At 37.3% G+C, this 14593-nt stretch overlaps 1 protein-coding gene across 3 annotated transcripts in view; it reads left to right on the top strand.

Moving 5' to 3' along the window:
* MRE11 (MRE11 homolog, double strand break repair nuclease) overlaps nt 1–11522 on the top strand; it is a 78102-nt gene extending 66580 nt beyond the window's left edge. For all 3 annotated transcript variants that reach the window (XM_050758905.1, XM_050758906.1, XM_050758904.1), the window contains exons 19-20: nt 1743–1818; nt 11205–11522. In XM_050758905.1, the coding sequence (XP_050614862.1) occupies nt 1743–1818; nt 11205–11261 (133 nt within the window). In that variant the 3' untranslated portion in view covers nt 11262–11522. The remainder of the gene's footprint in view (nt 1–1742; nt 1819–11204) is intronic.
* Nucleotides 11523–14593: the final 3071 nt, after the last annotated feature.

Raw genomic sequence — 14593 nt, 5'->3', positions numbered from 1 at the left:
CACAGCTTCCCCAGGAGATAGAGTATAGTTATAACTTTATCATCCCCATTTTGCAGATGAAGTATGAAGCACAGTGGCTAAGTAACTTACCTAAGGTCACCCAACTAGTCATACAAGCAAGGCATTCTGACCCCAAACTCATCTCTGTTGTTGCTGCTTGGTATGGTAACTAACTTCTCTGACTATTGTGCAAGCAATAAGAATCATTTAAGTTTTGAGAGGCTGTTTAAAATTTTAGAGGCAATTTCCAAAATTGACATTTTGAAAACACATCAGAAATCAGCTTTGGCAGATTGGTGTTTCTAATTACAGCATCAAAATGATAATTTAGACTGTTTTGCAGAATTTTTTAGTAATTGCAGGTTATGCATGGTGTTTTATTTATAATTTAAACTATTTAAGCTCTGCCATCTACTAGAGTGGACCTTGATAAATGTGCTGATCTGCTACCTCTGAACCTTAGTTACTCTTCAAGTTTGCCTGATAAATCCTTCTGTCCTTTCCTTTTAAAGGACCTGCGAATTTTTCTATTTACTTCTGACATAAGATCTCATGATTCTCATTCTTTTATGCAGATAAGACCTTTGGACATATTTCTTTTGCTATAATGACATCCCAAAGCATGTTAATAAAATTGTAGACTAAGAATTTATAAACACTGCTTTTATTGAAGACAGGAATCAGCAGACTTTTTCTTAACGGGCCAGATAGGAATTATTTTAGGCTTGGCAGGTCAAGAGGCAAAACCAGGGATATTATATAGGTAGACACTTGTATAACCATTTAAGATGTAACCATTTCAAAATGTGAAAACCATTCTTAGCTTATAGGCCATAAAAAAAAAAAACATGGTGCTGGGCTAAATTTGCTTACTAGCCCCGATCTAAAATGACTTAAATTTCTTATTAGTTAAAAGGCATAGGAATTTACTGCAAGTTAAGCTTTATAAGAGTAGGAATCAGCTGGGCGTGGTGGCTCACGCCTGTAATCCTAGCACTTTGGGAGGCTGAGGTGGGCGGATCACGAGGCCAAGAGATAGAGACCATCCTTGCCAACATGGTGAAACCCCGTCTCTACTAAAAATACAAAAATTAGCTGGGCCTGGTGGCGTACTCAGGAGGCTGATGGAGAAGAATCACTTGAACCAGGAGGTGGAGCTTGCAGTGAGCTGAGATCATGCCACTGCACTCCAGCCTGGAGACAGAGCAAGACTCTGTCTCAAAAAAAAAAAAAAAAAAAAAAAAAAAGGAGTAAAAAGAGTAGGAATTATGATTTTCTTATTAACTGAGATTTGAGTAGAAAATATTTCAATGTTCCCATGGTTTTCAGAAATGGAAGATGGTAATGGATACATTTTTGTATATGATAAGTACTATAATAATGTAAGTAAGCATCGTTGTAGTACTTAATGTGTGTCAGGCACTGTTCTAAGTGTTTAAGCATATTAACACATTTAGTCTTTGTAAAATTATTATCCCCATTTTACAGATGAGGAAATTGAAGCACAGAGAAGTTAAGTAACTTGCTCAAAGCCACACAGGTAGTAAAGGGCAAAACCAGAATTCAAACCTCAGCCCCAGAGTCCTTTTCCTTGTAGTTTTATTGCCTCTGATATAGATTTTAAGGGAACTGTGTGTTATTTATATTCATGGCAGCTGCTAGACTGAAAAACTTAGCCAGAAAGGCACACTTGATGAATCATGTAGTTCATTGTGTTCGTTTTTGTTTTTGTTTTGCCTCAGGTGGTCCAGCACATCATCCAGCAAAATCATGTCCCAGAGCCAAGTATCGAAAGGGGTTGATTTTGAATCAAGTGAGGTAAATAAGTAATATTGTTAAATTTTAATTAATTTTTAACTTTATAAAGTTTAAATAGAGACTGCTAGCTAGTTGCTGAACTTTTTTTTTTTGATAAATAACTTCATCTTTTAGGTTCAGGGAGTACATGTGCAGGTTTGTTACATGGCAATTGCATGATGCTGAGGTTTGGTACAGATCTTATCACCCAGGTAGTGAGCAGCAGACAGTTTTCCAACACACATCCTACTGTCAGCCTCCCCTCTCTAGTAGTTCCCAGTGTCTGTTGCTCCCATCTTCATGTCCATGTGAACTCAGAGTTTAGCTCCCACTTATAAGTGAGGATAAGTGAGGACATGTAGTGTTTGGTTTTCTGTTCCCGTGTGAATTTGCTTAGGATAGTGGCCTCCAGCTGCAAAGAACATAATTTTGTTCTTTTTCATGGCTGCATAGTGTTCTGTGTTATATATGTACCACCATTTTCTTTATCCAGTCCATATTGGTGGGAACTTAAGTTGATTCCATATCTTTGCTATTGTAAGTAAGTGTTGCAGTAAACATGAGTGCATGTGTCTTTTGGTAGAATGATTTCTTTTCCTTTGATGATATAGCCAGTAATGGGATTGCTGGGTCGAATGGTAGCTCTGTTTTAAGTTCTTTGAGAAATTTCCAAATGGCTTATAATGGCTGAACTAATTTACTTTCCAACACTGTATAAGCATTCCCTTTTCTTGACAACCTCACTAGCATCCGTTGTGTCTTGGCTTTTTAGTAATAGCCATTCTGACTGGTGTGAAATGGTATCATTGTGGTTTTGATTTACATTTCTCTGATGATTAGTGATGATAAGCACTTTTTCTTGTTTCTTGGCTGCTTTATATGTCTTCTTTGTAATATGCCTGTTCATGTCCTTTGCCCATTTTCTGATGAAGTTATTTGATTTTTCCTTACTGATTTATTTACATTCCTTTTAGATTCTTGACATCAGACCTTTGTTGGGTGCATATTTTGTGAATATTTTCTCCCATTCTGTAGGCGTTTTGTTTACTCTGTTGGTGGTTTCTTTTCTTTTCTTTTTTTTTTTTTTGTGAGATGGAGTTTCGCTCTTGTTGCCTGGGCTGGGGTGCAACAGTGCGATCTCGGCTCACTGCAACCTCTGCCTCCCGGGTTCAAGCGATTCTCCTGCCTCAGCCTCCCGAGTAGCTGGGATTACAGGCGCCCGCCACCACGCCTGGCTCATGTTTTGAATCTTTAGTACAGACAGGGTTTCACCATGTTGGCCAGACTGGTCTCAAACTCCTGACCTTATGATCTGCCCCCCTCGGCCTCCCAAAGTGCTTGGATTACAGGTGTGAGCCACCGTGCCCGACCCGATAGTTTATTTTACTGTGCAGAAGCTCTTTAGTTTAATGAGGTTCTACTTGTCCGTTTGTGTTTTTGTTGCAATTGCTTTTGGGGATTTAACCAAAAATTATTTGCCAAGGCCGATGTCGAGAAGGGTATTTTCTTGGTTTTCTTCTAGGATTATTATAGTTTGAGGTCTTACTATTAAATCTTTAATTCATCTTGAGTTAATTTTTGTATATGGTGAAAGGTAGGATCCATTTTCTTCTGCACATTGCTAGCCAGTTATCCTAGCACCATTTATTGAAGAAGGAGTCCTTTCCCCTTTGCTTGTTTTTGTCAGCATTGTCAAAGATCAGATGGCTGTAGATGTGCAGCTTTATTTCTGAGTTCTCTGTTCTGTTCCATTGATCTGTGTCTCTTCTTGTACCAGTACCATATTGTTTTGGTTACTATAGCCCATAGTTCAAAGTTGGGTACTGTTATACTTCTGGCTTTGTTCTTTTTGCTTAGGGTTGCTTTGTCTATTTGGGTTCTTCTTTGGTTCCATGTGAATTTTAGAATAGTTTTTTTCTAATTCTGTGAAAAATGACGTTGGTAGTTTGATAGGGATAGCGTTGAATCTGTGGGTAGCCCTGGGCAGTACGGCCATTTTAATGATACTGATTCTTCCAGTTCCTAAGCATGGAATGTTTTTGCATTTGTTTGTGTTATCTGTGATTTCTTTCAGCAGTGTTTCATAGTTCTCCTTGTAGAGATCTTTCACCTCCTTGGTTAGCCATATAGCTATGTGTTTAATTTTTTTTGTGGCTATTGTAAATGGGATTGTGTTCTTGATTTGACTCTCAGCTTGAACGTTATTGGTGTATAGAAATTCTACTGACTTTTGTACACTTTTTTTTTTAATTATTCTGAAACTTTGCTGAAGTCATTTATCAGTTCTAGGAGCCTTTTGGCAGAGTCTTTAGGGTTTTCCGGGTATAGAATCATATCATCAGCAAAGAGAGATAGTTTGACTTCTTCTTTTCCTGTTTGGATGCCTTTTCTTTCTTTCTCTTGCCTGATTGCTCTGGCTAGGACTTCCAGTACTATGTTGAATAGGAGTGGTGAGAGTGGGCATTCTTGTCTTTTTCCGGTTATCAGGGAGAATGGTTCTAGCTTTTGCTTGTTCAGCATGATGTTGGCTGTGTATTTTCATAGATGGCTCTTATTATTTTGAGGTATGTTCCTTCAGTGCCTAGTCTGTTGAGGGTTTTTATCATGAAGGGATGTTGGATTTTATCAAAAGCTTTTTGTGTGTCGAGGTGATCATATCGTTTTTGTTTTTAGTTCTGCTTTTGTGGTGAATCACATTTACGGATTTGCATATGTTGAATCATCCTTGTATCCCAAGGTTGTACTTGATCATGGTATATTAACTTTTTGATGTGCTGCTATATTTGGTTTGCTAGTTTCTTGAGGATTTTTGCATCTGTGTTCATCAAGGATATTGGACTGAAGTTTTCTTTGTTTTGTTGTGTCTCTGCCAGATTTTGGTATCAGGCTGATGCTGGCTTCATAGAATGAGTTAGGGAGGAGTCCCCCTCGATTTTTTTGGAATAATTTCTGTAGGATTGGTACCAGTTCTTTGTATGTCTGATAGAATATGACTTGAATTCATGTAGTCCAGGGCATTTTTGGTTGGTCAGTTTTTTATTAGTTATTAATTTCAGAATTTATTATTGGTCTGTTCAGGTTTTCACTTTCTTCCTGGTTCAATCTTGGGAGGTTGTGTGTTTCGAGGGATTTATCCATTTCCTCTAGATTTTCTAATGTGTGTGAATAGTTGTTCGTAGTAGTCTCTAAAGATCTTTTGTATTTCTGTGGGGTCAGTTGTAATGTCATCTTTGTCATTTCTGATTGTACTTATTTGGATTGTCTCTTTTTTTCCTTTGTTAATCTAGCTAGCAGCCTATCAATTTTGTTTATTGTTTTAAAGAACCAATTCTTGATTTCATTGATCTTTGGTATGGATTTTTGCATCTCAGTTTTATTCAGTTCTTCTCTAATTTTAATTATTTCTTTTCTTCTGCAAATTTTGGGGCTGGTTTGTTCTTTTATTTCTAGTTCCTCTGGGTACAATGTTAAATTGTTAATTTGATTTAAATTAACACATTAACAAATTAAATTGTTAATTTGATTCTCTTAATGAAGGCTTTTAGTTCTGTAAGTTTTCCTTTTAACAGTTTTAGCTGCATCCCTAAGATTTTGTAAGTCGTGATTCTATTTTCATTTTCATTAATGAAATTAATTTTATTAATTAATGAATTTTTATTAATTTCAAAGAATTTTTTTTATTTCGGCCTTAATTTCATTATTGACCCAGGAGTTATCCAGGAATAAATTGTTTAAGTTCCATGTATTTGTGTAGTTTTGAGAGATCTTAATATTGATATCTCTTTTTATTGCACTGTAGTCCAAGAGTATACTTGGTATGATTTTTATTTTTTTGAATGTATTTAGACTTACTTTATGACTGAACACGTGATCTATCTTAGAATATGTTCTGTGTGTAGATGGGAAGAATTTGTATCCTTCCATTATTGGATGAAGTATTTTGTAGCTGTCAATTAGGTCTAATTGGTCAAGTGTCAAGTTTAAGTCCCAAATTTGTTAGTTTTCTGCCTGGATGGTCTTTCTAACACTGTCAGTGGGGTGTTGAAGCCTCCCACTATTATTCTGTTGCTATCTGAGTCTTTTTTTAGGTTAAGAAGTACTTGATTTATGAATTTGGGCATGTATATATTTGGCATAATTAGATCTTCCTGTTGAATCAAACCCTTTATCATTATATAATGCCTTTCTTTGTCCCTTTTTACTGTTGGTTGGTTTAAAGTCTGTTATATCTGATAAAAGAATTGCGACTCCTGCTCTTTTTTGTTTTTTATTGCATGTTAGTTCTCCATTCCTTTACTTTGAGCCTGTGTGTGTCGTTACATGTGAAATGGGTCTCTTGATGACAGCAATCAGGTCTTGTCCTTTTATCCAACTTTTCACTGTATTCCTTTTAAGTAAGGACATTTAGTCAATTTATATTCAGAGTTAGTATTGATATATGAGATTTCAATCCTGCCATCGTATTGTTAGCTGGTTTTGTAGACTTGATTATGTAGTTGCTTTATAGTGTCTCTAAGCTATGTGCTTAGTGTATTTTTGTGGTAGTAGGTGGTGGTGTTTTTTTGTTTCCATGTTTAGCACTCTCTTAAGGACCTCTTGTAAGGCTGATCTAGTTGTAATGAATTCCTCAGCATTTGCTTGCCTGAGAAGGATTTTATTTCTCCTTTGCTTATGAAGCTTAGTTTGGTAGGATATGAAATTCTTGGTTAGAATTTCTTTTTTAAGGATGCTGAATATAGGTCCCCAATCTCTTGTGGCTTGTAAGGTTTTTGCCGAGATGTCCACTGGTAGCCTGATGGGGTTCCCTTTGTAAGTGACTGACCCTTCTGTCTAGCTGCCTTTAAGATCTTTTCTTTCCTGTTGACTTTGGTGAATCTCATGACTGTGTGCCTTGGGGATGGCCATCTTATATAATGTCTCATAGGAATTCTCTATATTTCTTAATTTGCATGTCAACCTTTCTAGCAAGATTGGAGAAATTTTTCTGGACTATAGCCTCAAATATGTTTTCCATATTGCTTATTCTGTCTCCTCTCTCAGGAATGCCAATGAGTCAGATTTTGCCTCTACATAATCTCATATTTCTGATTTTTTTTTCATTCTTCTTCCTTCTTTTTCTTTATTTTTCTCTGACCAAGTTGATTTGAAGAACTGATTTTCAAGCTCTGAGATTCTTTCCTCAGCTTGGTCTGTTCTGCTGTTAATACTTTCAGTTGTATTATGACATTCTTGTAGTGAATTTATCAATTCCAGAAGTTCAATATGGTTCTTTCTTAAAATGGCTATTTTGTCTTTCAGCTCTTGGATTATTTTACTGGATTCATTGGATTGGGTTTTAGCTTTCTCCTGAATCTTGATGAGCTTCCCTGCCATCCAGATTCCGAATTCTATGTCTGTCATTTCAGTAATTTCAATCTGGTTAAGAACTATTGTTGGTGAACCAGCAGGCTCATTTGGAAGTAAGGGGACATTTCTGGCTTTTGGAATTGCCAGAATTCTTGCACTGATTCTTTCTCATGTTAGAGGGCTATTATTCCTTTAACTGCAGTGTAAGTTGAGTATATTCAGTAGGCCTTGTTTCTGGGTGCTTTCAGAGGGCCACAGCTGTATATAGATCTTTACCGTGGCTAGATTCTTGCCCGGGGTGTCACAGAAATGTATATTGGCGAATTATTTTGTTATAATTTTGGCTGTGATCCAGTAGCTGGCAGTTAACATTAATGTCCAGTGGATAGGCTCTTACTCAGCTGCATATTTCTTTTGTATTTCTGTGTGTTCGCAGCCGTGCTCTGTGGTGGGGATGGGGAGAGAGATGACCACTCACAAGGGCCACTTCTGGGCCATGAATGAGGCCCCTCCTATCACTGGCACCACACCTGCATTACTGTTGTTTGGTGTCCTGGGTTGCAGGGCTCCCTCAGACAGAGGCCATGGCTGCCAGACAGGCCACACCCTTCCCAGACCAGCACTGTGGAGGAAGGCATGTCCATTCCTGCACTGGCCCACGAACCCACATGTCTCACTCCTGTCAGTGTTCTGAAAGTGGGATTTCTCTCCAACTTGAGTGCCAGCAGCCCAAGCTGTGTGCTGTAGCCCTGTAGCACTGGGACCAGCCTGTGGCTCCATCGTTTGGACCCTCAGGTCAGGCACCAGCAATCTGAAATGCTCCCAGGCTACCAGGAAGGTACTTAGGTGAAGCTACCAGCAAAAACAAGGCTGGGCAGCAGAGGCTGCCCTGTGCACACATTCCTGCAGGGCAGCTTGGCAAGGGCCCTGGAAGGGGCTGTAGCGGAGGAGGGCCTGCAGAACAGGTGTTTCTCTGTCCCACAGGGAAGCTGGCCCCACTCTGTCCTGCCCCAGCATTCTGGTGGGGCAACTCCTACTCGAAGGGAAATAAGAAGTCTTGGGGGATGGGCGCCTACGGCCACCTTCTGCTGCAGCTCCCTTGCGTGTAAAAACCCCTGGGCTCCATGCATTCTAGAGCTCTGTCTCTGCCTACTGTTTGGGCAGATCCCCCGCCAGTTGAAATGTCTCCAGGGGGCATGGAATCTTGTAGCTAGGATCTCTGAGGTCCATAGTGAGAGTGGACTGCCCCATTGTCCATTCACTCATCCCGTCCTAGGAGACTTTCAAGGCCAAGAACCAGCCTTGGCAATGGGCAACCCCCCCACAAGATTCCCAGCATCCTCCCTCTTCAGCTTCCAGTTCGTATCACCTCTCTATCAACTCTTGGTGTTTTTTCTCCAAAGATCTGCTCAAAATATGTTGTCTTACTCGATATTTTGGTCTTTATCAGTGGCAGTGGTGCTTCTTGGCCCTGTCTAATTGGCCATCTTGTCCTTCTTCCACTAAAAATTATTTTTAAAAATAGTTTCAGGCCGGGCACAGTGACTCACGCCTGTAATCCCAGCACTTTGGGAGGCTGAGGCAGGCGGATCACCTGAGGTAGGAGTTCGAGACCAGCCTGACCAATATGGAGAAACCCCATCTCTACTAAAAATACAAAATTAGCCAGGCACGTTGGCACATGCCTGTAATCCCAACTACTCGGGAGGCTGAGGCAGGAGAATTGCTTGAACCCGCGAGGTGGAGGTTGTGGTGAGCTGAGATTGCACCATTGCACTTCAGCCTGGGCAACAAGAGCAAAACTCCATCTCAAAAAAAAAGTAGTTTCATTGATAACCTTCCTTTGAACTATAGTTAATGTTAAGAATTAAGAAGTAGCTTTGTTGAGTGTCCATCAATGTAATTACCTCAGATATAAAAGTCCTGTAGATTTTTAAAATATGATATTCACTCAGCTCTTATTTGCCCAGTTAACAGTGGGATCAGAATTTTTTTAGCTTCTTCCATTTACTTATATTTGGAGAGATGATGATGATGATGATGATGATGATATCTCAAGAGCTTTTAATATTACTTTAATGAATATTTATTAAGTACTCACTATATACTCTACAAGTGTCATGTAGAGGGGGGCACATGGTGGTAATTTCATGACATGGAGGTATTCAGGCATTGTCTGAAATGTTCTCTGGGAGGATGTCTGGAAAAACTCCAATTCCAGATCATGTCTGCAACCATGATATCTCCTCCACCATGAATGAGGAGGAGGAGGAAGAGGAAGAATTATAAGTCAGGACTTGCCTCTTGCCTTTATTAATTTGCTGTTTCAATTAAGTTTAAATAAAACTACATGACTGAAGGATACTGCCCTTCCCCTTTCCTTCATGGCTACCATTTGAAGGGCCTTTGCTCGTTTTTGTTGAATTGCTTGAAGGTGTTTCTCTTAGGCCCATCACCCCTTTCATTTATTTTTTTTTATTTAAAAAATTGTTAATTGTAGCAAAAGCATAACATAAAACTAACCATTATTAAGTGTACAGTTCAGTAGTGTTAAATAGATCCATATTAAACAGATCTTTAGTACTTTTTCATTTTGCAAAATTGAAAATCTGTATCCCTGAAATAGCAAGTCTCCATTTCCCCATCTTCATCCCCTGGTAACTACCATTCCACTTTCTCTTTCTATGAATTCAACTACTCTAGGTACTTCATATAAGTAGAATCATAGAGTATTTGCCTTTTTGTGACTGGCTTATTTCACATAGCCTAAGTTCCTGAAGGTTTATCTATGTTGTAGCCTGTGACTTACGCCTTTCATTTTTAGCTTTGGCTGCTGCTGCCATGTTCCCTATATTTCAGCTGTGGTTTAAAACAGCTTGAGAGGACTCAACTCCGGCAGCCAAGAAAAATGGCAGCAAGAGCTCATTCTATCTATTAAATACTAACAAGTTGCTTCCAGGAGGGAAGTGAGCAATTATTGTTTGTTTATTCGAGAACATCTGGATATACATGTGGTTATATGTTACAGTTAAAAATTTGTATACTAGTTCATGTTAACTGCAAAGACAAACTATTAGCAAATTATCTATTAGACTTCATTTGGATTTGTCTCTGGTTTATTTAAGTTTTGCCTTTATAGTAGCAGAAAATGAATCAATAAATGCAAATGAATTTATATTTCTTAAGGCATCCATTTCTCACTAGAGATAGTTAATTTAGCTAACATTTGGAAGTGCTGATACCACCAACAAAGCCTAGCATCAAATAATTTCTTTTTTTAATGTCTTAAACACAAATTAAAAATTTACAAACAAATTTGCTTTCTTTTCTGAATATTTAGAGAATACATAAGAATTGGTTTTATGTTGTCTTCATAAAATTGTATAATTGGGCTTATCTGAGGTTTGTTTTCATTCTCTTTAATTAAATTATTAGTTAATATCTCATATTCCTATTTATTCTTACCATGCATACAATCTGTAGCCCATTGGCATGGGAACTCTTGAAATACTGCATGTATTTCTTTTTTTATCCAAAAAACTATTTGAAAGCTTGCTTTGCTAGGTTGTTTTTTACATGAGTGTGAGAGTAGCTAGCTATTTCTAGCATTAAATGGGTAATGGGAAATAAAAATTACAGCTCTTTCTGAGTTAGATCTCCATGTGGCTTCATTATTTTTTTACTGTGAATTTCCAGAAGAGTAGATGCAACTGTAATAAAATGTAAATGAGAAAATCTATTCAAAAACCAAATATAAAATGACTTGAGGAATTTTTTTTCTGGTTTACCTATACTTCATTTGTCTTTATTAAGGGTAGTGAGAGAAATGCGTGTGGTTTATATTGTAGATACATGCACACACAGCAGGATAAATTTTCATTTTAATGCCAATTAAGAATTTAATTGTACTTACATATTTCACAGTTATAAAGGAAATAGAAAAATAAAGTCTACCCCATGTGAAATGACTCTCACTGGTATTGTTTTGCCCATAAGAACTTCTGTCTTGTTTCAGTGAAGCAAGGAACAATCACTAATACAACATTTGTATCTCATTTCAGGATGATGATGATGATCCTTTTATGAACACTAGTTCTTTAAGAAGAAATAGAAGATAATATATTTAATGGCACTGAGAAACATGCAAGATACAGGAAAAATCAAAATGTTACAAGCTAAGAGTTTACAGTTTAAGATTTTTAAGTATTGTTTCCTGAGCATGACTCCATAAGTAAGAAATTTCTAGCTCAAGGACATATACAGTAGCATTGATTCACCTTGTTTTTTTAATCTGGTTGTTATAGTAAGAGCTTTGTTTCAGTATCATTCTTGAGTAAAGATTAAAATAAAGCTACCATTTTACATTTCTGCTTCATGATCAAAAACTATGTCAGTATTTTAATATGGTTACATTTAGCCAAAGTTGAGGGAAAGAGCTTATAAAATTTAACTTCTTCGTAATTTTAGTAATTTCCTAGAGGTTCCGGGTTTCCTGAAAGTAAAACAATTTATGTGAACCTGTGCCTAAATTCACTGTTTGTTAATATGTATGTTTTTTTCTAATGCTTCTTAAAAGACTAAATGATTAGATGTACCTAATAGTTTGAACAGATATGTTCTTATTTAAAAGAGTAGAATAACCTGTCAGAATTACTGAGTTTTTTATTCCAGTTGTAGCAAAGATTTCAAAAGATTATGTTCCCATTAAGTGGTAGTAATTTCCTTTATTGTTCTGTATCCTTAATGGTGTTCTCTGTCTCTCTCTCCCCCATTTCCCCCTCTCCCTTTCTCCCGTTCTTTTTCTTCTCTTTCATACATATGTGTGTGCCTATTTCTAGGAGGAAAAGGGTTAAAAATTGTTTTAAACTACATCCTGAAAATATTAAAGAATTTGTTTTAGGTAGCGTGGTCAGCTGAACCTTACAGTAAAGTATAGAAATATATTTAATGTGGAATGTCAATTCCAGGATTTCTCATTAACAATTTTTATCTTAACTTTGGTTCCTGTGAAACATTTCTGAATGGGTAATTCCAGAAGTCTTAGTAGCTCATGTTAAGTTTCTGTTTTTTACTTGTTTTCAGGGAGAAATAAGAATTAGGTATCTTCAGATTTAAGTTAAATAATCCCAATCTTCTTCATAATACTCTGTAAAAAGATCCCTGAGATTATTCCTTCTTTTAGTCTTATGCAACAGCTTTACTTTAAAATTCTCTAAGGAAGTTATAGATCTTGGGAGTACAACAGCCCGACGACATTTCTTCATAGGTAGAAACAAATACTTGAGTCATTGATACTCATGACCGTTAGAATAGTCATACCTGGAATGTGTCAAATTATAAGAGACAGATGTTTGGTTAGTGGCTGCCTCATATACCACTTTTGAAGAGGCCTAAGTCAAAACTTGCAATATAACATTCTATTGACTTTCTTAAAAATATTTTTTCTGTACCTAACTTGAGCATAAGGGTTATTTGAGCAAGTACCATTAACTTAGTGGAAGGCATTGTCCTGTGAAATATTCTCAGGCAGATCTGCCCACATCTTTATTGCACTTGAAATTTAATATTTCTAGTATTTGATCAAAGCAGAGGGTTAAGTCAGGGGAGAGCAGTGCTGTCCATGAGGGAGTGGAAGCTACCAGGGCAGGCAGTGTCTGGGTGATACTGTGCTACCTACGCCTGCACAAGCCATGCTGGCTCAGACTGAGCTGTGGGCCACATCAGCTAGTGGCTCTTCTCATGCATCAGTTAGGGGGGTCTGGATGAGAGTAATAGTGAGGGAATGGTCACTAAAGTATCCTGACAAGTTCCTAGGAAAAAAGGAATAGGCTTTTTTCCTTTAAAAAAAAAATTGCTCTTGGCTGTGAAAAGAGGTACTAAATGTGATTCACTTCACCACTAAGGAAAGTGATGCCATAGCAGTTACAGAGGGTGAAAAATCTCTCCAACTAATTCAGATCATTTTGTGAATAGTATGTATCAAGCCCTGAAAATATGGTAAATAAAACGTGACAGGGAAGCCTTTCTTTGATTGAATATTGTTACATAGTTAAATGTGCTATATATCCTTAATATTTTATATTGATGTTGCAAATCGGTTGGTTTTGGGGGAGTTTCATTTTTTGTTTCTAACAATTTTCAGACCTGTTGGTATAGGAGTGTAGAGGTCTTTCAGATGATTTGAAAGCAGCTGCATTTGCTCTTGGAGGCTTTGGGGGAGCAGGAATGAAAATATTCAGAGGAAAACATCTGTAGGGAATTCTTCTGTTGCTTACCAAAGAATAAATATCTTTCTGGTGTTTTGTTTCCTATCATAAAAATACAACAGTGCATTTACAAGGTTAAAGATTCCTCGAAGTTCTAGGAAATTCTAGAAAATATAAGTGGTGCTTAGAAAATTCAAGCATTTAGGAATGTGACCTTTTAATTCAGGTACGTGAAAGACTTTTTTCCCCAAACTTTTAAAAGTAGGAAATACAATAAATACAGAAAAGTCATATGGTTGAATAAATTATTATAAAGTGAGCACTGATAGAATCCCTATACAGGTCAAGAAATAGCGCACTGTCCTGGACCCCCATTATATTTTCTCCTTTCTGGGTAACCAGCCCTGACTTCTGTAATTTAAAAGCTCCTACTTTTGCCACAAGGTGGTGCTTCTGCCATTACATGCAGTTAGGAGGATGCAACTGCAAATCTAAAATTAGGAAGTTAGTGTAGTTGCAATAAACTTAGAACATATGCATTAATACTAAACCTATACAGTAATATCATAATTAGCCTTCTAATCATGTAAATTGCTTTACTTAGGAATTTCATTTGGTTTAGCCTGTTATGGAATTTACCAGCTTGATAAATTTTGCATATCAAGGTTTATAAAGAAAAGGAAAATTTTATGTTTTCATAAAGAGAAAGATCCATTCTTAGAAAAAAAAACTGAGTAAAAAGTATCTCAGTGGGCTGGGCATGGTGGCCCACGCCTTTAATCCCAGCACTTTGGGAGACCAAGGCAGGTAGATCACCTGAGGTTAGGAGTTCGAGACCAGCCTGACCAACATGGTGAAACCTCGTCTCTACTAAAAATACAAAAAATTAGCCGGGCATGGTGGCATGTGCCTGTAATCCTAACTACTCAGGAGGCTGAGGCAGGAGAATCGCTGAACCCAGGAGGCGGAGATTGCAGTGAACCGAGATTGCGCCATTGCACTCCAGCCTGGGCAACAAGAGCGAAACTCAGTCTCAAAAAAAAAAAAAACCTCAATGTAAAATATCTTATTTGGAAATATAGAATTTAAAAGCAACTTTCCCCCAAAGTAATCTGATGTCCTTTTTGTATCTGTCATATATTTAATTCATAGTATTTTGTGTTTTTTTTTAAAGCTAACTAGCACTAAGATCATTATAGAAGTTTGGTGTAATAAAGATTTGGGTTTTTCAGCCCAGTGAGTTT

The sequence above is a fragment of the Macaca thibetana genome, chromosome 14, assembly GCF_024542745.1.
Source record: "Macaca thibetana thibetana isolate TM-01 chromosome 14, ASM2454274v1, whole genome shotgun sequence".
Classification (NCBI taxonomy): domain Eukaryota; kingdom Metazoa; phylum Chordata; class Mammalia; order Primates; family Cercopithecidae; genus Macaca; species Macaca thibetana.
Note: the sequence above shows the minus strand (reverse complement) of the source record. Positions and strands in the feature narration are given on the sequence as shown.